This window comes from Trichinella spiralis (genome assembly GCF_000181795.1).
Source record: "Trichinella spiralis strain ISS 195 chromosome Unknown Scfld6, whole genome shotgun sequence".
Lineage (NCBI taxonomy): Eukaryota > Metazoa > Nematoda > Enoplea > Trichinellida > Trichinellidae > Trichinella > Trichinella spiralis.
The window spans coordinates 1,771,836-1,796,601 of record NW_003526945.1 but is presented as its reverse complement, the minus strand read 5'-3'; the positions used below and the strand labels follow the sequence as shown (position 1 = coordinate 1,796,601).

At 33.3% G+C, this 24,766-nt stretch overlaps 3 protein-coding genes across 3 annotated transcripts; 2 read left to right on the top strand and 1 right to left on the bottom strand.

Annotated features, from left to right (window-relative positions):
- The first annotated feature begins 1,997 nt into the window (after window positions 1–1,997).
- Tsp_08082 (T-box transcription factor TBX20) lies at window positions 1,998–5,294 on the top strand. Its single transcript, XM_003373440.1, has 4 exons — window positions 1,998–2,230; window positions 4,631–4,904; window positions 4,962–5,129; window positions 5,214–5,294. Exons 1-4 carry the CDS (start codon window positions 1,998–2,000, stop codon window positions 5,292–5,294), a joined length of 756 nt encoding a protein of 251 aa, XP_003373488.1.
- A 1,883-nt stretch (window positions 5,295–7,177) lies between these two features.
- On the bottom strand, window positions 7,178–8,535 carry Tsp_08081 (hypothetical protein). Its single transcript, XM_003373439.1, has 6 exons — window positions 8,502–8,535; window positions 8,266–8,308; window positions 8,043–8,210; window positions 7,754–7,857; window positions 7,416–7,596; window positions 7,178–7,364 (listed from the first exon to the last, which is right to left on the bottom strand). Exons 1-6 carry the CDS (start codon window positions 8,533–8,535, stop codon window positions 7,178–7,180), a joined length of 717 nt encoding a protein of 238 aa, XP_003373487.1.
- A 1,244-nt stretch (window positions 8,536–9,779) lies between these two features.
- Window positions 9,780–23,277, top strand: Tsp_08080 (hypothetical protein). The gene is made up of 32 exons (XM_003373438.1): window positions 9,780–9,878; window positions 10,160–10,224; window positions 10,283–10,587; window positions 10,653–10,910; window positions 11,460–11,578; window positions 13,795–13,965; window positions 14,032–14,217; window positions 14,643–14,906; window positions 15,290–15,345; window positions 15,380–15,508; window positions 15,568–15,716; window positions 16,042–16,166; window positions 16,226–16,462; window positions 16,525–16,662; window positions 17,124–17,330; window positions 17,408–17,575; window positions 18,098–18,477; window positions 18,550–18,640; window positions 18,852–18,997; window positions 19,102–19,273; window positions 19,329–19,631; window positions 19,876–19,957; window positions 20,026–20,364; window positions 20,424–20,600; window positions 20,672–20,847; window positions 20,910–21,095; window positions 21,207–21,379; window positions 21,441–21,646; window positions 21,906–22,103; window positions 22,153–22,348; window positions 22,679–22,891; window positions 22,986–23,277. Exons 1-32 carry the CDS (start codon window positions 9,780–9,782, stop codon window positions 23,275–23,277), a joined length of 6,006 nt encoding a protein of 2,001 aa, XP_003373486.1.
- The last annotated feature ends 1,489 nt before the right edge of the window (window positions 23,278–24,766 follow it).

Below are 24,766 nucleotides of genomic sequence, written 5' to 3'. Positions count from 1 at the left end.
TCAAGTGTAACTACCATATATTGGCTGGCCCCTGAGTAAAGCAAGTCAACGAAACTTTCAATACTTGCCCACAATTTTGAGATAAGGTCTGTCAGTTTGTGATAGGCTACTCAGGGGGCTTCCTTTTTGAACCGTGATAGTCAAAATGTTGACATGACCTATCTAGCCAGTAGTCATTGCTTTAAAAGTTATGCTTGCTTCAGCGGGTCCCACTTATCAGTCGGCGAATTTCAGTCATTCTTTGTATCGCTCTGTTGGGCATTGGAACCGCACTCGTCGCTAACAGCTTTAATCAATAAAAGCTGTGAGTAATGTAAACACTACTGCAAAGTAAACGTTTAGTGATAAAAAAATGAGCATCTATAATCTAAGTAAATTGCTCAACAGTATAAAATGCCGAATATAGCTTTTATATTGAGGTTGTGTGATCGATGGATATATTTCAATTTTAAATGATTCTGATATCTGTTGTTGAAATCGGCGTTCATTTTGAGAAAATGAAAAATTTTATTTCTGAATATCATGCCATGTTGATGCAGTGGAAATTATCAGATTGCTTAATCAAGTTGAAATGCATAATTCAAAATAACTGTAACTGCATTTTCCTCGGTGAAATCAATCATATCATTTCGCCGCTAGCGCAAATTTGCATTTTAGTCTCAGCAATTGATGTAGTATTATTTTTGAAACATATCACACATGCATGAAGCATTATCAATGAAATCATTGTTGTCCTTTGCATTTGTAATTTCCTTTTTTACTTTACACTGTAAATCAACAATTTTCATTTCACGAGTTTTTATAGTGAATTTTAAACTTGAAAGAATTTTCTTTTCTTTTTTTGATTTTATACAAGAATTTTGAGAGTAAATTGATTGCATTCAAGCAGTTACTACTTTTTTTGAAACTGGAGAACATTTTTTGTGACTTTAACTGGCCACTTCGGTTGTTGATAGATTTGATAAAATTTGGAAATATACACTACAGCGTTTAAAATTGTATTTTTCTCAATTACTTCTCTGAAATTCAGTTTTGCTGCGCAATTTACTTTTCGTTGTATTATTTTATACAAAAACTTTCATCACAACATTTGTTTTTCCCTTTAAATTTATATTCTTGTATTCTTGCTCCACTTGCTCTAGTCACAGATTTTAAAGTTTGCTTTGAAAAAGCAATTTGGGCTAAAAAGTGAATTGCATTGTTTGTAATAAAACTAAATTACACACCAAACGGAAAAAGAGTATAGTTTTTGTAAATAAAACAGCTCACCTGTTTTCTTATTTCATTTCTTTATGCAAAGCTTTGTTTTATGTAAAACTGTTTTTGAATTGCTTAAAATATGATTCATTCATTACTTGTTATATTGCTAATTATTGACTCATTTATTAAATTGCATGGCTACATTTTCAAAAGAATCTCAGTAGAAACGAAGGAGGTAATGCACAGTATACGGGAGGTGCTCTTGAGTATTGCTGCTGAAAGATTTGCGCTTGAAAATTGATCAGCTAATGCACCTTCATGTTCATTTTGGCCCTTTCGATTTTACTTTCCTCCGCCTTGCTGTTTCCAATTAGCCAATAGACGATGAACGTCGAAACTGAATTGTCCAATCATCGTCGCATCCATAATTTTACATTCTTAGGTTCTTCTTTGCACTTTTGGCAAGAATCATTGCTATTGCCCCTCGTAATCTGACCTCACAATGAAAACCGCAGTTCAAATTGAAAGTGATCCAGTTGTCAAAATGGAATCCACTTCAGATAGTTCTGCAACAACTTTTACAAATGATTCAGATCGAATTGTTGCACCGGCAGACTGTAAGCATTCGAATTTTACCATCGAAGCTCTGGTCGGACCAGTAGCCAGTTCTGAAACTGTTTCAGGTAATTTATAGCTCTGATTCATTTCATAGCAATGCATACTTGAATATTTAAGTCGAAGAAGAGGTACATACAGCTGATAAAGAAGATGTCAAACTTCCCATAGAACAGTTACCAATGTTTAAAAGTACACCATCAAGCAGTGGTAGTAGCAGTTGTAGTAGTAGTAACTGTAGCAGTAATAGTAGTGGTAGTAGTAGTGTGCAAGCAGAATCGGCTCCAGATTTAAGCTATTTGACTTGTGGAAAAAGTGAAGCGATGAAAAGTGTGCAATGTCAGCTTGAAGCAGAAGACTTGTGGATGCGATTTCACGAACTTGGTACTGAGATGATCATCACAAAGTCAGGAAGGTAAGTCTTCCATTTAATATAATATAAATGCTTTGAAGAGGGCAAGACTTTTAATACTGAAACAAGCAAATTGTGCTATCAGTGGAGAGGTGATTTTGATATTAGCAAGTGAATTAAGTGAAGTAATTTGCCAAATTGAAATTGAGTGCGTCAGAAGTTATTCACCTTCATTGTATTGCTGCATGATTTTAATTGCCCGTGACGATGCCAACAGCTTCACTGAGGGAATAGTCGATCAAAGCCACAATAGTGTTAACGTGTCAAACCACAACTGAATCCATAGCTCATTTGGTGAAGTGATTCTTGGACTAATTTTTTATGTTTTATCAATACTTTTTGGTTAATTACACTTTTTTAATTTTTTGCAGAGTGCTTTTGCCATGTTCTGTAAAATTGTAACATATATTAATGGGATATTATCATTTTAAAAAGCGAGGTAACTGTAAGTTATATTGAATTAAATGAATGCTTGTTAGTGATGGAAACATGTACACACACATTTGTGTGTGTGTGTGATGAATTTAAAAGTAATGGTGCTTATCTTTATTATTGCAGAAGAAGATAACTTTATGAAGCGATGAAAGTGAAACATTATCGATGCATGCATGAAGTTTGAATAATTTGCTTTGGGAATTTACATTTCAATATAAACCTGTCAACAAAAATTTCACTATTCGACAAAAAAATCTGAAACTAATAATGCTTCCGAGAATTTCTGTTTTTCAACTTTCTGATAAATTAGCATTTTCGAAGATCAGCAGCGATTAGTGAAAAAATATTTCGAATGATTGGTTACAGTTAAAGGAAAGAGAAAAAAGAATTTTCAGCTCGAAATCGATCATTCTCTCATTTTAATAGGTCTTGATTGAAAAAGCAATTTTTTAAATATTTTTTTATTCTCAAATCGCAAATTTCTATGCATTTTAAAGCGGATTCATTTTGGATTAGTGGAAAATTAACCCGAAATCGCCTGATCGATGTGAGTATTGGGAAAGCAGCGTTTAGAGATAACATCAGGAGATGGCATTTGGCGGTTCATTCGTTCGTGAAAACCGATTGACACGCCGAAGGCTTTGGCCTTCTTCGACGCAATGTCTGGGTGACGATTTCAATTGATCCACACTGGTCCAGTGGACCAGTGGAACATGCAAATTCAAAAATCATCTTTTCACATCTATCTACTCAACCATCACTACTTATTATTTATTGTATTGTTTATCATTAGCAACCAATGTTGAAAAGATACATTTTCAACAGAAAGGCTTTTTGACTGCAAAGTTACCTTCTTTTAATATGCAATTCACAACAATTTAAATAATTTAAATTCTTTTACGCTTTTACTTTTGAAGGTACACAGTTTTTGCTTGCATTCTCGTGCAGTTTCACATTCAATTAGTACGTAATAATTGATTAATTAATAAGTACAATTTCAAAGAAAAATACACTTTAGAATTTAGAATTTATACAAAATTATGCTGTCATCTTTCAAAAGTTAAAAAAAAACAGATTTATCTATGTCTTTGAAGGTGTATTTACAATTAACAAAATATATTATTCATTAGAGCATGCATATCATTTAATATTCAATCAGTTGTTTTTGGAAATGCATTTTGAAAATTTTTAAATGATACTTTTAACAGTAAAATTTTTTAATAATAATAATAATTTGTTTTTTGTTTTCAATATTTGTTGTATATTTTGCATATTTGTAATAGTTGGATGTGAGCGGTTGTTTTCGTTTTTATCAATTGAATAATAAATACGGAATAGTAGTTTATACAACAGCATTGATGTTTATAAAGTGAAAAGTTTTTAGCCATAGCATTTTAGCACGTTGTCGGTTTTCAGTGTCAGTGGATAAATTCAGCTTCCATCCCACGTATTGCATTGCATACATTTAATTTATCAGTGTTCATTAATTTTTACGTTCGTTTCTCATGAGTTAAAGTGTCGTGGATACTAATTTTTCTCAGTGATTAAAGTTGATTGTCAGGAGAGATTATTATGCTCAGTAATGGTGAGCCATTTACGCAATTGAATTGTTCCGGCTTGTTCTATCACAGTAGGCTGATGGTCAGATTGGTCAACCACATTAAACCTAATTTCTGCATGCTTTACGAATCCAAATTTATGACCACCTGCACATCAGAAATAAAAAAATGCTTACGAAATAAAAAAGCTGAATGCAGTACAAGTGAACCATAATAGGGGTCCGAAAAATATTCAAGTGATAAACATCCTCGTGGCACGCGGAGAGATTTGTAGATTGAACGCATCATTTCATGTTTAACGTTGCTTTTTGGTTAATTAATGAAAACCCGAGAGGCCGGGCTCAATGTGCAAATTTCGATCTTTCCTTTTGCGACATATGGCTAAATGATTCTGTTTACCAATTTCTAGACGCATGTTTCCAACAATTCGGGTTACGTTCAGCGGATGCGAATTGGATACAAAATATTTTGTCTTGCTTGATATTGTCCCACTGGATTCCAAACGTTATCGTTACGCTTATCATCGATCCTGTTGGCTAGTAGCCGGTAAAGCCGACCAACCTACCCCAGGTCGCATATTTGTACATCCTGATTCACCATTTACCGGCGAGCAACTTTGCAAACAAGTAATTACGTTCGAAAAATTGAAACTCACCAACAATGACATGGATAAACGTGGTCATGTAAGTTCACACTGAAAGCTGTGCATGATAGTGAGTATTTATTCTTGTTTACTTTAGATTATTTTAAATTCAATGCACAAATATCAACCAAGAATACACCTCGTCAAAAGTACAAATGGACGACTTTCTGATTTGGAAATTTTTCGTCTCCAAGAAGAGGATTTCAAAACTTTTGTATTTTCTGAAACACAGTTCACGGCTGTTACCGCGTATCAGAATCAACTAGTAAGTGCATGGATTTCTATTTTGTATATGAATTTCAATTTCAATGAGAATGAATTTTAAAAATATTTTATTTTGCATTTTTAGATTACCAAGTTGAAAATTGATAGCAATCCTTTTGCTAAGGGTTTCCGTGATTCTAGTCGTATGTCAGATTTTGATAGGTAAAATTTTTATAATTTAAGTGTATAAATATTAGAAATATTACACATGGTCTATTATTTACTGTGAAAGTAAATATGCATAACAATTGTTAATACATAATAAGTGCATGAATTTACGAATAGTATAAAAACAGATGAAAATGTTTTATGCAAAATGTTTCAACATTATTCAGCCCTTTTTCTGCAAGGTCGATTTTAAATAGGGAAAAGCTTTGAATTTTGATTCAGGGTTTCAGGAAGGACAAAAAAGCTGCGGCACGTTCAGAGGTTATAATCTGTCATTGACGCTTCGTTGAACAACTCGCTTTGATGTTTCATCCTCTACAACCAGTGCATTTTGCCATTTTTCTGAGGTCAAGAAGAGAATATGCTCAAAAAGAATAAATCGATATATATTTTTTTTCTTTTTAATAATTGCAGTATAATTATACAATATCAAACTGCAAACCTTTTGTGAAATTAAAAGCAATTTTCTAATAATAAAATAGTAGGACAGACATTGTGCAACAATTTAAACGACAAGAATATTGTATTCTTTTCAGTCGCTATGTTTTATTACATTTAGGACCTCCTTATCGTCGTTCGTGGAAGATTCTGGCAATTTTGGACGTCAAATGTCTGGTCAGTCGACCGGAACGCCGCTTATAAGCAATTCAGTACCATCATTGCATCCCAATTTTGTCAGTGATTTCCAGTTTAACGGTATACGCTTTTTTCTCATTTATATCAAATCATTTTCAGAGTAGTGTTATTTTTTAGGTGCAATGATATCTGGTTTTCCATTTCATTCAGCATATGGAATGCAGAAAACGTGGCCACTGACAGTTACGTCAGCATTACCGTGGACATTGTTGAATCCGTTGCCTGGATTGAATACAAGCATGTGGCAAACGCTGCTGTTTTGTGGATCTGAAAGGGGCAAAGTAGCGACTGGAGAGTCTGCAAGTATCTCTCGCGTGGAAAATTTTAGTCCACGCCAATTGCAATTGCAAGCTGATTTAAGACAAACTAATTTTCACCTTTGGAAAGAAAGTCTTGTTAATAGTTCTCCCAACTCGCGCCGTTACCATCCTTACATACCAGCAATGGACTGAATGAAACCATGTAAATTATGTAAATATTATAGTCATTTTTCTACGTGATATCAAATAGAAACACAATACAATACAATACAATACAATACAATACAATACAATACAATACAGTACAATCAATACCAAGGCATATTGTAAGTGATAAAATATTTTTATTTTATTAATGTATGTTCAATTTTTAATGTTTTGTGCTCTGATTTTTGTTTCCGGTGTATTTTTTACAGTAAATGATTTTAAATATTTTAGCAGAAAAATAATTTAGTATTCAGTTTTATAAAATTGCAACTGAAAATTGGTCGGTAAGAAAAATTTGATTTCATCAGTTGTCAAAGCGATGATCTGTCTACAAACTGATATCCTCTTCTTGCTGAAAGCGAAAATTAACATGAAGGTGATCATTAAAAAATTTTTTTGTACTAAAACTTGTAAACTGCATTTTAAAATACGTTTTTACTTTTATCTGTCCTTTATGTTTGAATTGAATAATAGATTATTATAATGAATTGAATTATGAATGAATAATAGATTCTCATTATTGGAACTATTCTGTACTGTAGCTACAAGTGATGAGACACATTATTGTGCCTGTTCACCAGAAATACATTTTAAGTAATATTGACAACGATTGCACAAATTAAACCACAAAGACACACACTTGTAAATGCATATATTATTTATTTATTTATTTTCAACAGTGTGCTAATCAAAAAATAATACTTTCAAGCGGTTAAATTGAAAATTAAAGAACTTTTCTTATTTGAAAGCTTGATCGGCAAAGATTTTAGAATAAACATCAGATTTTTTCACCCAACAGTTGGCATTCTTTAGGCCAATCTTCTTCATCAATTTGTTCGTATTTATAAATATCATTCAAGGTTTCAAATGCAACAGTAAATTCTTCATCATAAACTTGAACCGCTTCTTCTCCACAAGAGATTTTCAATTCCGGAATAAGGCAGTCCTTAATACAGCTCACATATCTGCAATATCAAATTGTGGCAACATTAAGTATTACATTAGCAAATGTTTACAGGCAGTTTTCTTGGTAAATAATAGTCATATTTTCCTGGTGACGAATGTTTTCAAGCTCTGAATCATCAAACGTTTTGAAAACTTTTTCAGTCTGAGGACGCAGATTGTCGCATTCGGGTTTGCATTTCGAAACTGTTGAAGTCGTGCTGTTTATAATGCAGCTGCTGTGTTCATAGGCTTCTTAAATGTGATATTTTTTCCAAAAAGTAATTTTACATCAGAACGCATACTGCACATATAGTGAAAGGAATCAAACTTATAATTTGATGACTTGAGATATCCAAAGTAAAAAATATTTCTTGTGAAAAGCGAGAAGTAATAAAACAGTTCTTCTTACCTCTGTATCGTTCAATGCAGCTAAACTGAAGTAAAGCAAATCGTCTTGAATCATAATAGTCAAAATTAGGAACTTTGCATTTTTTAAACTGCTCATGAACTGCTCTGTATTTTCTTTGAAATAAACATTCGGTTAGGAAATGTGAGCATCAAATTAAAATGGTATTGATATATATTTATATATATCAGCAGAGACAAATGAAAGTTATGCCGTTCATTAGACTAACTCGATCTTTTTTCTATGCTTATGTGACAGAATTTAATTCACTGAAAACATCATAATGACTTACTCGCACATTTCAATAAATGTAGAAGTTTTCTCCACAGGTGGTAGAAAAATTTCTGATCCAAAAAGCAGATTTTGAATAAAGTGCGTTTTATTGTCTGGCACAAAGTTATCGAAATAATAAGCAATAAAGGATTCCAGAAAACTGTTGTCACAGTTAATGTCTCCATTACTGGAAAAATGTCATAATTGAAAAAAATTTCATTGTGTTTAAAATTACAACTTACATTGAAGTGTTAGAAATAAAAGCTGCATCAAATGGATATGATTCTAAAAATAATATTTTTTGTTTTTCATTGTCTTCATAACTTTTATATATCTATAAATAAACTGCTACATGCTAATTCATTTAATCTTTAGAACTGTAATTATAAATACAGAATACTTTAAAATAAAAGAATGCAACAAAAATTTAAACCGATTAACTTTATTATAAAATTTGCAATACATGAACTTATACTACCGTGAAGAAGGAATAACCAAATCAAGACAACCATTGTAAGATTTTCACGATGAACTTTAATAGATGTGTATGTAACAGCACTGATTTTTTAATGAGAATATTTCAACGAGAGTCAGTTGAACAACAACTTAAATTTTTATTTTATAGTATTATAACTGGAAGAAAATTAACTAGTGCAAGTTGATATAATGAGATCAAAATCAAATAAAAGATATTTCAGAAATCATGACAAACCTGTTATTGATAAAAGATAGCCTAACCTAAATTCAATAAATTAAAATTTTACTGAAATTTGTAAATGAAATGATAAATACAATGCAAAAATTAATCTTTCCATTCTCGCTTTGGAAATGCACAATCACAATAATGTTATTTCTTTGATTTATAGATTAATCATTGGATAATATGATCGTTCTTAACAGGTGAATTACAAATGGTTCCCTTACTAATATAATCTTACTAATATAGTATAAAATGTATAAATGCCACAGTTATCATCATGAAAGTTTGCTTTTATTTATAATTCAGTTATATAAGGCAAACTTAAAATGTTTCAAAATAGGAAAAATCTAATGAATAAAATTGCTTTTTCTTTTCATGAAATGATTTATAAATTTTTAGTTTTTCATTTTTTAGCTTACTTTTTTATGAAAAATATCTCTCCAGTTAAATATAAATTATATTTGATGAATTTTAATCTATTATATATTTCTTGTAAAACAATTATGATAACCTAATTTTTTTTATTTCTTACTGTTATTTTTCTTGTTGAATAATGCTAATGTGGCTGCATTATGACAGTTCTTTATTAATAAATAATTAAAACTAAAATTAAAAATTTTTTTGTTTATTAAAAAATTTTCTACTAATTTTTCTGCATCCCTTATTTTATTATTATTAGACCCTCCCTTTTGTTATTATTTAATAGTGCCAGTTTGAGTTTAAAATTGTTTTTGATTTTATATTAAATTTACTTGGCATAATACTTTTATATAATTTTATGATTCTTTATATAGAAATGGTTTTTTTATATTCGAGTTATGGCGTTGACCTTACGAGTGTCATTTATTAGACCTGCAGTTTCTTTTACGGTAACGATGGTGTTCGTGGTTTCATTATTTTAGTTTGTTTTTCTGGTGACGGCGAATTTTGGTTTTGACTCAATTTACTCAATTAAAGGTTTATTTGTTGTACGTTTTGATCTTCTGGTACAGCCGTGTACTGTGAATTTAAGAGTTACTTTCAGTGAATAGATCAGATTCTGCAGTCTCATCTACGATGCCGATTCCTGCTGCAATTAGAAAGAAGCTAAGAACTGAATCTCCAATGATTTCTTTCAAAATATGGAAGCACATTGCTCCACATATTTATGACTTTGTAAGCATACTACTGTTGCTTACGTTTAATTATTTCAGTTGTATGATTTTTTGCTAATTTAAATCTTTTCATGAGTATTTTAAAAATGAAAATTGAATGATCTCTGTTAGCTTAATTTATTATGTTTATAATTTAATTAGTTGTAAAAATGTGAAATCTTTAATTAGTCTTCCAGATTTCTGTTTTCATCGAACAATAATAGATGAGTTGAAAAATTTTTAGTTTTTAAAAGTTTACTAAATGCGCAAATGAAATAATATGTATTTGCTTTTGTTATTTAGTGCTTCGTGGCCAACTGCAATGCATGCATCAGATCGGTGCAGTGTGCGGATGATGTGGTATTTCTGTATGTTTATTTTGGTTGAACATTTTTCACTCGATTTTGAAGTTTCAATATTTTATAGAAAGGAAGATTCACAGGAATGTAATTTAATTATTTCTGCTGATTCAGCTATTGGTGGTCGATTGATGTCAGCCACAGTTACTATTCCAACTGTGGTTTCTCCAAGCTATTCAGCAGAATCCAGTTCCGAAAGTAGGGGTAGATATTCTTTAACTGCATCACCCAACATTTCTACGGACTACTGTCTCAGTCGACCGCAGAAAGTGTTTGATTCTAAACAGATGCCTCAAAAACAGACTCTTGTGGCGTTGCAGACTTTGGATAAGATTGAACTTTATGATACCAATGGGTTTCATGCAGTTTCGGGTAAGTGTTTTGTGTTGATAATGTAAATACTGTAACAACGTTGGTTTTGTTCATTTCTATTTTAGATATGACTAATACCAGACAAGCGGATCTTTATTTTACTGGTCTTACTACTAAAGGATGTGGTTTGGCTTGGAATCGTTTGAATCCTGGCTACTTGCTTTCTTCTGATATTGATGGTCATCTGTGCATTTGGGATATCAATGGTAAATCTTTAGATGGTGGAAAATTGCCACCATTGCACTCCATTACCAAGGGCAAACCATCTGGCATAAACGAAGTCGCCTGGAGCACTAAAAATTCATTACAGTTTGGGGCAGCTGGTTATACTGGCGGTTTGTTTATGTAAGTTAATTCATTGATTTTTATGTAGCTTTTTATTATATTTTTATTTTTTAAGGTTTATTTATGATTATTCTTTTATTATATATTAATTTAAAATTTATAATTTACAGATGGGATATAAGATCTTTGAAATCAGACGCTCCAGTGTTTTCTTTTGAAGCTCATGGAAGTTCAACTACAAGTTTAGCTTTTCACCCGACAATTGACTGCATGATTGCTTCGTCATCGATAAATGGGGTACACAATGCTTTGCTGTTCGTAAATGGCTTTTGTGATAACAATTTATTTCAGACTTTTAGTGTATGGGATTTGCGTCATCTCAAAGCACCGTTTTATACATTAGAATGGTTGTCACGCGCTGTCAATAAGGTTGATATTTTTTTCATAGGTTTTTGAATTACTGGAATAAAAATATTTTTACACTGTAGGTGAGATGGTCACCATTTCATGAATCGATTCTGGCAACGTCTTGTGGTGATAAAAATATTTACCTGTGGAATTTGAAGTACTTCAGTTTTTACTTTCAGTTGCTTCACTTCAATTTTTTATGCTTTTAATTGAATATTTTGTTTTACGTAGTGCTGGTGTGAAAAGAATCAACGATAAAGTCGCAGTTACAGCACAACAGGAGCCTGATGAATTGTTGGTATGGTTTCTTTTTTCTCTATCTTTTAACAGCAAATGATATGCCTGTAGATGATAATTTTAGTTAGAGTTGTTTGGGAGTTTTTAAATAAATGAATAATTTTAAGGAATATTTTTTCAAAAATTAGTACTTTTGTTTTTATGTATGCACTGTTTTGGTTTAGCACGTGGTGTTTGTTTAGTTTATCCATTCTGGTCATGCTAGACGAGTGATGGACTTCAGTTGGAACATGGAAAGTGAAAGTCGACCGTTGTGTGTGGTGTCTGTTGATGAAACAGGGTTGCTGAATTTGTGGGAAATGGTAATTTCTGAATCTTGTATTTAATATTTTAATGTGATTAAGTTGTTGTGGAATAAGTTGTAAAGATAATAATGATTTTGAAACAAGCATATGCTTTTATGAGATGAAAAACAACTGATGAGTGCTGAAGCTAAAATTGTTGCAGAGTGGATTGTAAGAATAAACTTTTTTCTTTCCATTCCTTTAACATTTTGATAAATGTAATTGTTAATAGATTTTTAAATATTTGTGTTTCAGCATTTAATTTATGCATACAAAACTGTTGTTATATTACCATGGCTTATTAATTTTGTTTTAAATTTGCTTTTTATTTTGTTATTATGATTTATGAACTATATGATTTTTAAAATTCATCCAGCATATTTTTTTGCATTACTGCTGCTAGGTTTGAAATAATAATGTTTTTTTAGAATTTAAACGCATTACTCAGCGATTGACAAATATGGCATCCAAGTTGTGGTCATTGAAAAAACTGCATCTATACAAATTTAAGTTCTCTTATATTTTGGCAAGTTGTTCATTGATGATATCATAATACGAATGTTTGATATTTTTCTTATTCTCTTTTTTAAGTATTTGTGACACTTTTATGTGAGTAGTCATTTAGGCTGCCGAGTTATTTTTACTGTTTATCTTCTATATGCTTGTAAGCTATTTCACTTTTTAAGTATTTTCTCATGTTTGTGTGTATGATGCTTTTTTTACTTTGGAAAGAAAGCTAAATACAGAGCATTTGCATAGTGTGTGAATGTGAATGATATTTATTTGGAAGTTGCCTCTTTATTTGTGTGTAATTTTTGAATATTTTTTTACAAAAATTCAAAAGGTGATAGCCGGTATATAACATCGGTAATTATTGAAAAGGCTTTTCAAATTAAAGTTCTAAAAAGCTGGACTACAATTTTCCTTAACTGACAGTTGTGTTATTTTTACGGAAAACTGTTTGGTTAGCAGTGTTTGTGAAGTAGCTTCGACAGAGATTGTTCAATATTAAATTTCTTGAATTTTGAGTTGGTTTTTTATTTCATATGAAATTTCATTCTTATTTATTGTTTTTTATTGTTTTCTGTGTGACTGTTTCTTTAATTTTCAAAGTTTTCAATTATCGTTTGTGCAAATAACGCAGTGCATTGCTTTGCGTACAACAAGCCACCATATAGTTAAATCTTGTTAAGCATCGTAAGACGAAAAATAATTAAAAAATTCTCCCATAAATCAGCATAAACTTTTTGCATAATTTAGTTGACAAAGAAAATAAAAGTTTTTGAAGTAGCATAACATGACAAAATAAATGTTTCTTGAACATCAAAGTGGATACTGTAGTTGTAAGTAGAATGCTAACCCAATGGTTGTTTGTGAATTGGCGATTCTCTAATTAATTGGTAATTTACTTTGAGTTATATTATTGTTGTGTTTTCGTTTTCAATCTATGCATATAAACAACCTCAAATAAATTTTGGTAAGTTTTTCCGCTATCTTTTTTAATTTGTTAGATTGTTTACGTTTTGTGCAATTTTCATTTTCTTTTGATTTATGCTTCTGATTTCTATTTTCAGCATGTTATAAAATATATTTCCGTATGTGTGATTTTTTAGAGTTTTAGTGAATAATGTATTGCAGATGGAAGATGACTGAAAATATATTTCTTATACCATTCAGAACACGTGCATGCGTGAAGCTTTTCGTTTAGATTGAATAGAATGCTTGAAGTGAGCTTTGATGCATGTCTCACCGCAATCGGACGATGAAAATTGCGGAAATGACAGAATCGAACGGCCCTTTTGCCCATTCAGCGTTCCTCAACGCTGAACGGATTAAGTCTATAGCGAAAACTGTGGATGAAGATTATGTATGATGATTTATTGCTTTATTTTTTGAATTTAGTTTGTAAAAAATGTTTTCCTTTGCTTTGCAGTTGAGACCGTGTTCACACGATACTGACGAGTTGTGCAAAAGTTACTCCAGATTTGCTGCTATAAGTAATGAGAAGTTGCAGTGGAATTCAAAATGGCGATGTTTATTTTCCGATTACAAGTATAGTTTGGAAAATGCCTGGCAATTGAAAGAAGATGTAGTTGTTTTATCGGTATTTCAACATATATATGCGCATGTGGTGTTTAGAATATAAAAATTTTTTTCTTCATTTTTTAAGGGTACTTGTTCGAAAGGTCACAAAACGACATATAATCATAGTGTGACAACTGCTGTTTTTGATGATGTTATTCAAGATGAATCATATTTTTCCGATTTAAATAGAGTCATTTTTAATGATTGCATTTCGAATATACACAGTGTGAAATTGTTGCAATTAGAGTTGAAGATCGACTTTTGCAGAGTGGTTAGCTGTTGTTTTCAAGAGTTGAAGAAAATGTTGAAAAAGACGAATGATGGTAGAATTATTATTGCATTTCTCAAATTATATGTTGTATAGGTTTAAGAAAGTATTTTTGAAAGTAGCAGTTTTAAAACGAAGTCGTATTTAGAATGCAACTTTCTGAATTATATTTTATGGTTTTGTATTTACGATTTATTGAAGTTCTTTTTCTTGTAATGGTTAGATGCTGTTGCCGTTAGTTGCGGTATCGGTTGCCCAGGGCTGAAGGATACGTTGAAATCTCACGTGAAAAGCTTCATACTTGTGGCACGCACATATCCGTACGCCATGCAGCAAATCGATGCTATGCATGACAAAGGATTGTTGAAACTGCTGGTAAAGATTAATTTTGGAAATTTTTTGGTTTCAATTTTTGTTTTCCCTTTCAGGTAAAGCTATTTCTTTGGTCTTCAGAGCCGGACGATCGTTGCTGGCTGTTGTATGTGCTGCTCAAAGCTCCACTTGAGTTAACATCTTGGGCTCCGTCCATTGTGCAGCCGATATTCTTTGACGAATCGTTGGACGTTTTCCAATCTGTGGAATATTTCCTTGTCATGCTTTGTATTGTGGTCGATGCGACTGAGTATGTTGTGCCAGCACACGGTGAAAGCGAAGACAATGATTGGGAAATTGTGAAACTGGCAGAAGAAGAGGTGAATGAATTGCTTTTATTTATTTATTTATTTAATTTTATTTTTCTTAATTTAAATGTAGGCAAAATATGCCAAGACTGTACAAGAGAATACTTTGCTGGCCTATTTGAAACGTTTTGATTATTTGAATTTTTTCAATTTTGTCATTTCAAGATGCAAAGCTTATGGTAATTGTGACGAGATTGTTTTTTTCTCTTAAATTTTATTAACAAATTTGATACTTTTTAAGAATGGAAAGAAATTTTAAAATTATTATTTTGTGCTTCTTGGATGATTGAAGATTTGTTGCGGTCAGGAATGAGAAAGGCTGCAGAACGATCGCTGCAAGATATTCTTGTAGAATATGGCAATGGCATGAGGTTGTATCTATTTTATTTTTTCAGTGCAAAAATTCTTACAGCTGTGCAGTTGAGAAGCTTTTGGAAAATCATTGTTCTACGTATGCTTTATTACATTGTATAAATTTATTTTAGAACGGTGTATAATGAGATTTATTTTTACCTGATCAGCAGTGATCCAACGTTGACTGATTTCGAGTTTTTTCAAAAAGGATTAGACAGTGTTGCTTTGATTGTTTTTGGTCAGCTATTTTCTGTCAATCAGTGAGTTTGCAAAATTTTAGACGCTGAATTTCACATACATACTTGTGTATATAATGCAGATCGTTGATGATGTCGATTGCACTTACTTTGCCTATCAAACACTTATCAGCTAGATGCATTCAAGCTTTGCTGATGTTCTTGTATGCTGATGGTCGCAGTCTATTGGAACATGATGAAAACTTAACAGCGGTCGACATATTTTACCAGGGTAAAAGTTGATCACTTGTAAGAATTTCAGCAGTGAATATAATTTGAATGAATTGTTTTGAAAATATTATTATTTCAAGTTGAAAATAATTGAAACAGTTTATTATTTTTTTATTTGTTTCAGATGAAAATCTTACATCTCATGTATTGGCAAATTTGTGTACTAGTGTGGCAAACGATGCTTTGTTGATGTTGATTCGAATTTCTGATGAATTTTCTGAATCAAGCGTTTTGTCAGCTTGCATAAAGACGATTTTTAAAGTAATTTTAATATTATAAAACAATTCAGTTGTGTGAGAATTTTTGTCTATAGATTATGCATGCAGAACATTTGACTAATATTGACAGTGAACTGGCCAAAGATGCACTGGTGAAAATATTGCAAACCCACAAAGGCGAAGTGAACAATTTCATTGAAATTGGCATGTCATATGGTGACAAACAGTGTTTGGTTAGTGAATTGCGAATTTTATTTATAATTTAATTTTTATTAATTTATTTGCTGTTTAGATTATTCGAGATGTGATTAACCGATTGCCAGATTTGGACACGTTAGAACTGAGAGAGGATATTTGGAATTTTATCCGCTTGGTTTTAATGAAGAAAACGTCATCCAGCAACAACGTGAAATTTGAATTGGCTAGTGCAATTTTGATGAAAGTAAACTGGCAAAATGGATACAACGTTGAGCGCAATATGGCCGGTCGAATTGTTACCTTGCTCGTGGAATTGTACCGTACCGATCAGGTGTGATTGATTGATTGCTTGATTAACTAAACTGAGACATATTTTATTTTATTTTCTCACAGAGTGCGGATATTGAAAAATTGTGTTGGAAAGTTGCCGACAGACTTCCATTTGACACTTTCGACATGAATGATGTTTGTTTCAATCAGGAAGAGAATGTGACATTATTTGAGCAGTATTTGCGATCTTTAATGCAACCAGTTTGGTATGTATATATGTATGTATGTAACTTGGTAGATATATTATTGCATTTCAGTGATATTGGTACGGTGATTGGTGTGGCGCAAAAGTTGCTAAATAAGTGCCAATTTCATGCTATAAATTTGTGTTTGGGGAAATGCCTGTCTGAAATTGTTCGCAGTAATGAATGCAGTGATGATGATTCATTGCAGTCGGATATAGAAAAGTGAGTTCCACAGAAATAATATATGAAATGTGAAAATATGCCGATTTGTGTTTCTTTTTTTAAAATTAATAGTATATTTATTCTTGTTAATAATGAATTGTGTGAATTTTTCAGAATATGCGATTTTATTGTTTCGCTGCTGCAAGGGAAATACGACAACAGTGAGCAGTGTGCATTATTTTTGTGCACTGTGATTTGGGTTGGCCTGTGAAGAAAATTTATTATGTTGTTGGTTACATTGTTTATTGCTTGCAGAATTTAGTCAATTGGTCAACGACGACAATAGACAATAGCAGAGTGTCGCAGGCAATTTTGGCGATCATTTTTGCACTGCGTGGCTTGTATCCATTGCGTTGGAATGAGTCGGCTAAATTGATCATCATGGACGGGCTGGTGTTGGCGTCGGTCTTTTTAACTGGCAAATTGAATCCAGTGGAAGAGGTTTACGTCCGTTTGGAAAAGGTTCCAATTGCGTCGTTTACTTGAAGAATTTACATGTTCAAAAACAGTTCGTATGTTTGATTTTTATGTTTTTTAAGGAAAGTGTAAAACTGTCGTTGGTTTGCCGCATCATGGATTGGCTTTCAGATCAGCTTGGCTTGCAAGCGAGTTGTGAAAATTTGAAAACTCGTTTTGCTCAGTTCCCCTGGCTTGCTTTTGTTTTGATCAAAGCTAGACAATCGATCGCCTTTCCAAATCCAGCTGAAGTAATGGAGTGGATATATTTATTGGCATGCTTTCATGCATTTTTTCCTATTTGAGGAATCTTGTGAATCTGATGTCGAGCGGTGGAAGCAGATTTTGCAAGAATGGCTATTGTATTCTACATCAGTAGAGCATAATCATCCGCTTCGTGTGAAAGCTTTGTTTGAATTTGTGACAATTTTTGACAATTTGAAAAACCACGGCTGCACGTACGTACACTAGCAGACCGAGTATCACTGAGGCAATTAGTTATTTGTTATTTCAGCAATCTGGGAAACCGCGCCTCAGAATTGCACGACCTTTACTTGAGCAGCAAAAATTTATTCGATAAATTTCATCCCGTCGTTTCTAGGTAAATTATATTTCAATTAATAATTTTTTTAATTTTACTTTATTCTATTTCTTTCAGAGAAGTGAGAATTGATGAGTGGTCCACCCCTGCACAGTCCATTGTACTCGATATTTTTAAATAAGAAAATCTCTTTGATTATTTTTGATTTTTCATTTGCATTTTTATTGTTCAGATCGATGAAGATGCTGAATTCAGAGCAGCGGTGCAGCGTTGTTTTGCAGAGTCTGTGCGAGACGCTAGATCGAATTCGAATTTGGGAACATCGTTGGATATCGTTGCAGTGAAGTCTGCTGTTCCGCAAGATGATGCCTGGCAATCCGTTTACTCAGACGCTTCAGCACCGACACAGCTAGTATCATTAACTTTCACTGACCGTGACCATTGGACAGCAACAACAACAGCAGCCACGACAGTTGGCGATCTTCTGTATGATGAAGTTTTGGCGTTTGTTGAAAAGAACGAACATCTTGCGGTGGAACGTCTGCCTGAACAATATTCAGCTTACTTTTCTACATTGCATCGAGCTGTGGCAAATCTGTTCGAAAGATACAAGTGAATTGTGTTTTTTGTTGTGAACTTTGCAAAAAAAATAGTGCATATTTGGTTGCTTTTGCTTTTTTGCAGTGGTTTTAAACAAAGCAGAGATGACATGCTGAAATTGGAGAAAGCTGTCGTTGAAAATGTCCGTCGTCTTTATCGTACGACCAACGTGCAGGTAAACGGCAGTATTTTGATTATCTGCATGAATTTGTGAGCGGTTTTTGGTTTGAAGGTTGAAGCAGAATTCAATTGCGTCGGTTTGTTTAACCGAAAGTGTGGAAAATCGCGCATCGAGACGGTGAATGTATGAGAACAGTTTGTTTGTTGTTTTGTCAATCAATTTGGCAGTTTTTATTTGAATTTTCTCTGTTCAAATATTCTTTCAGCTGTCCACTGCTTGTCTTGATGAAACGATGAGGAATCAACTGGACGAATGTTGGGATCAGATGAAAATGCACGTTGAATTGTTTCTCAGTCAGCAAGTGTCCAGTATAATCACAGCAGCAGGCGTGCATTTGGATCGTTTGTTTTGGTATTTAGTCGGAGATGATTTCTTATTCTCATTTCAATTATTATTATTATTATCATTATGTTGTTCACTTTTGGCACTGCTGTTTGTAATTATCATTTGTTCAGCAATTTAGGCAACGCTTTGGACAGTGGCGTATCTGTTGCCGATGAAGATCTTCTTCCAATTGTGAATGGAATAGAAACGTTTTGCCGCCAAAAGTTGGAAAACTTCACGGACACTGATCATTATTTTGTGAATGCTGTTTTTGGAAAATTGGCCTACAATACTCTGTTCAAAGTATGAATTTATTAAAATTGTGAAACAACAGTATCCTTTCCATTTTCAATTTCAGGCTTGCCTTGAGGACCATTTTGCGGTCGCAATTTCGTACGTTGGCGTTCTGTTGGACAATTTGGAAAAATTCACCTTCTACAAAGATTCTCTCTTGAGCTGGTGGTCATTTCCCGCGATTTCAGTATGTGAAATTTTGAAGCTGATTGTTAAAAAAGTGACAACTTTGACATCTCTTGCGTACGATGTTGATGATGCGTTGGTTGAGGCGTTAATTTGCATCTTGCAAAATTTGGTACTGTTAAAATTCGATTCTTATATTGTTGTTGTGTTTTTCAATGCAATTATTATGTTATTTTGTTTGGTTTGCTTTGTAGATTTCCGAAGAAATGTGGTCGCAGCTGAGAAAGGTGCATTCAGTTGTACTTGTTGAAATTAATCAGTCTGTTCTGGAGGCGTGCTGCTTGTTGGCCGGTGCGCGGCAAATGCCCGATCACAGCAGATCACCTTTGCTAGCTGTTAGTTAGTTGTTAGCCTGTATTTTTTCCCTCTCGCCTGTTTGCCCCAATGAACGGTGTAAAAGTTTCGACAGTGTTGTTGTTTTGCAGGTATTTCGTGACTGGTGGCTGCGCTCGGCCCTGCTTTGCTTTCCGGATAAGCTGGAACGTGTACTCGATGCGGTTGTCGTGGGTAAGAGAAGGGCGGATTTTTTTTCTTTTTCCTTCGACCATGTTTTCTAATCTGTTCGCAATTTTCAGTTTACGATCCCAAATTTAGTCATCCATTGTTGCTCGATTTGGCGAACAATTTGCTCACTGTTGCAAAATTTTCAAATTCCAAAGCGCATCCTCTGGATAGTGCGCCGCTGATCGACGACATTGCAAGGGTTCTTCAGTGTTGGCCGTTTTCAACGGTTATTTCCATTCTGTTGGACAAGAGCGAGTGGTTAAAACGGCATGGCAATTGCACCAAACGTTTGACGATGATCACGCATTACAGCGAAATGGCAGTGGCAATTTTGAAGCTTCTACAACTGGGCTTGTACAACGACGGCCCATGGGCTCCACTTCCATCCGACCCACCGCCCGACGAAGATTGTACTTGATTTTCTTTTTTGTAACTGATTCATCGTTTCAAATTGAAATTGATGTTGTAGTCTGTTTTGAATTGTTTCAATTTTTTGTGCGATTTTACAATTTGTGGTGGACCCCTGAAGATGACAGCTTGGATCAACATGTACAGGAATGGCTGATCGAAAACGAGCATACAGTTGGAAAGTTGTGCGATCTCTTTTGTGAATGCTTCGCCAAAACTTACATCTCTGTTACCACCAGTATGTATTTGTTTGCTGTTGAAAATTTTCCACCCTCTGCTCAGTTTATTCATCTGTATTTTATTGCTTAGACTACAGGCAACAGTATGTTTCAATGTATCAGGAAATGATCTTCGATTTCCTGTTATCGGTCATTTTGAAAAAGAATCCATATTATCCGTTTGTCGATGTGACTGGGCGATTTCTTTGCTCGTTCGATTGGTCGCAGTGGAATTTGGACGAACAGACTATTTCCAAATTGGCTGAGGTATTTTTGTTGGTTTGTGGTCTTGATGATGGAATTATATTTTCAGTTTTATTTTTTTGTAGACAATATCCAATGAGATGGATGATTCTTTGGACATTTCACAGTACACCGCGTTGATTGTTCAGCTTCCTTGGTCGACGTTTTTTGAAACTTTCTCCACCGACTGTACGGATATTTCGAAACGCAGTGCAGTTTTAGCCAAGGCAATTTGGATATTGATTTCTTGCCTCAAACCTGAACATCACGAGGTATTTTATATTTTATTTCAGTTAGCGAAATGTCGACAAATGTTTCTCTTTGTTTCCTTCAATTTATTAGTCATATTACTCTCTGCACTGCGGAGTTGTGTTCCATTTCAGAGATGCAGAGGCAGCTACAGAACTCTTTTGATTCGTTTGTTTCAAGTCAGCAGTTGTTCATTGCAATTTCAAGATTTTGCTGATATTTTGTCACAATTGTCGTCACAGCAGAGCAAAAACATTTGCACATATGATGAGCTCGATTGTTTCGATTCGTCGGTTTCTTTATTGCAGTAAGGTTGAACTTATTGCTTTCAAATACCAACTGAAGAGAGAGAATTTGATCGACTTCAGATTGTTGTCGCGATTTTCATGCTGTCAATGTATGCTTTCCACTGTTCCATCAGTCAGCTGTTCCACCAAATGGGATGTTTTCGTACGGTTCAGATTGAAGATGATCTATCAGCTGCACTGTGATCAACGCTGCAAAAACAGTCTGGATTACAACCAGCTGAGAATCAGCTGGATTGACTTGTTACGGGACGTCGGTGCTGTAACGGGTAAACAATTGGCAGATTAGAATAAAAATGAAAAAATTATTTATTTTTTTTTGTATTTTAAATTTTTGAAATTATTTGTTGTTTGTTTGTTTTAGATGCATTTGAGTCCGTTCACCCGGAATTGGGAAAATTTTTGTTCATGCTTCCAATGAAGGTCCTAGTTGATGTGCTGGACTTGCAGTGCGAAAGTTTGCAAGGTGAAGTGATAAAACTTGCTCACTTTTGCAATATTTGACTTTTTTTCACTTCCATTTTGCAGATGTGATGGAGAAGATTGTCGAAGAATGGTCCACTACTGCGAACGCGTATTCATTGCTGTGCGTCATTTTCCATTTGTTGACTGAACACACGTTCAACAACCCAGCATTGTTCGCATTTTCTGAAATTTGCATAAAATCTTACTTTACTCGGCCATTTTCTGGTAAGCATTTGTGTGTCTGTGTGTATTTGTATGTGGGTGAGTTGGAAAGGATGAAAATGATCAAATTGAATCACAACAATTACAGATGCAACTGTGGTCTCTTGGAAGCGGATAATGTCGCATTTACCTGCAGAGTGTCAAAGACAGTGGGACATTGTTTCGTGTTATCAGAGAAAATGTTACTACTCTCTTTACTTGATCATGCTCTATCAATCAAAGCGGTTACACGACGAAACTTTGACCCGTTTTGTGTTGGACGTATTTGCTTCAATGCTAGCAAGGTATTTTTTTTAAATGAATATAACATTTGTTTAATATTCATCTTTTTTTGTATTATTATTCAATTGAACCTGGGATATTGTTGAAAATTTTTTCCAACTTTAACGCAGTGCAGTTTTTATTGGCTGTTTGTTTTAACGTTTTATTCCAATTTTTATTGTATCACTCACTTTCAGTGTAAACTAATCAATTCAAAAGACATATACTGCAGTATAAAAAGGCTAAACATGCAGAAGGCAGGCAACATGACAATTGAAATAATTTAGAATATGAGTGAAAACAGCGAAAATTCTACCACGAAATCATTTTTATTTTTTCGATTTGTGTTTCAGCGGTGCTGATGAACAGTTGTGCACGTTGTATTTGATGCTGTGCCTGCATTTGTGTACTGACAAGTTTCAGTCAACTTCAGACAATTCAAATCCTGGATTCGATTTCCATATTAAACGTCTTTATGATATTATATCGCAAGTGAACGCCACCGACCGATACACTGTCGTTCAGTGGTTTTGGAACTTATTTCAGAATTCTTCAATTTCTCCAAAGTATATATATATGCATAAAGAATATTTGTTAAACTTCAGACTTAAAATAAGATGATTATTTATTTTGATTTTTGCAGAAATATTTTATTTTAAGATTTGGACTTCTTTGTGAGCTGTTGAAATGTTTGTTGAAGCATCTGAACAACATACACCCTTTTGGATTGTGCGTCAGTCTTGCCAATGACATCTTACCGCAGGATGTGTTGACACAGTTGCTCCGAGAGCGTGCAGGACGTTGTTACACGGCAAGCGTGCAATTTACGTTGCAAGCGATCACATCCGAGCAGCTGAACTTGACAAATATTGAGACCATTTTTTCGAATATTGTACTGACGTTGTACAATTCACATTGTATTGTTGACATGGCATATTTTACGGATCATTAGTTTTCCAGTTCTTGGAAATATTGGGAAATAATTGCTTTACCAAAACTGACTTCAGTCACTTAATTTGAGACATTCAGAAAGCATGCAGTAATCAGTCCGCACCGTTTTTAACGGCGTATTCACCTTCGAATGACAAGTATTTTTTCAACGTACGATGACGAAAGCAGAGTGAATGTTGACCCAGATGAGAAAAGACGTTTTGCAGTTTTAATTTCACATATTATTGGACTCGGTGCTTCCTCTTGTTTGATGTTCTATGCTTGTATTAAAGTACAGCAATCAAGAAATTAATTCGATCATTGGAAGTTATTTGACTGATGATTTATGCATGGAGTTTTATTTGAAGTGTATCAGTTCATTTTTATTGCAATTGCAAAAATATTTTTCAAGCTGTATCTATTTCTTCTGTAGTACATGTTTATTGATAAGTTGATTTTACATTATACTGGTGGATGACGCTTATTGCATCTAATTTTCATGAATTAAGTATTCATAATTTAGGCAGAATTAAGAAAATTTGCAATTTATGTCTCGCAGAGGCATGTTAGAATAATGCAGTTACTTAATTCATCATCACTACATTCCATTGCAAAAGCTTTGTAATTAAATAAATTCTCAACTCATGTCAAACTATTGGATTTACACATGGTATTTGTTCAAATCCTTAGAGGTATCCAACAGTTTGGACGCAGAAATTTATTCCATGCTTATCAACAACTACGGCATGCTGTAAAATGATTTTATGATTATTGCAGGCAATTGTGTCAGTTTTAGGTATGTCAATTTTCAACAACTTGCAATCGACAGTTTTTCAAGAAATTAGATAAAGTTACTGGTTTGAGAATTTGTAATTAATAGAAAAAAATGCTAGCATATTGCACGAAAAAAGCTTTCAAATGTAATAATTTTGGAAAATTCTTTTCTCTCAATTGCAATAAAAGAAAAATTTTCGATAAAAAAAGGTTGTTAATTTTGAAAATTCCTGTAGTTCAATAAAAATTCAGGAACAATATTAAAATAAAATTTTTTCTTACGGGTTAAAACACTCATAGTTTAATTGTAAAGATTAATGACACCATTACATATGCACATTTAGTTAACTTTCATTTTTAATTATATTTTATTTCGACTTCAATATAATGCAATTTTCGTCGTAATTTCTGTATAAATATTTATAGAATTCAATTATTTTCCGTATTATCTTGATCGCTTGTTTGTTTTCCTTTTCCATTGCTCCTACTAAAATCGCATCATCATGCAAGGTTTCTAGCAATATCTCGGCAAATACCCTTTCATGAAACGTGCGACTATGTTTGAAATGATTCTTTAAATTATCTGATCAATAGGAAATCATTTTCGCACAATATAAAAATTACGACTTTCAAAAAGCCCGGACATACCCTTTGATGCTTAGCAATTACAAAATAGACTAAGCCACAAATTACTCTTCCTTCATATACTCCCGGAACATTGTGACAAATTGATCAAG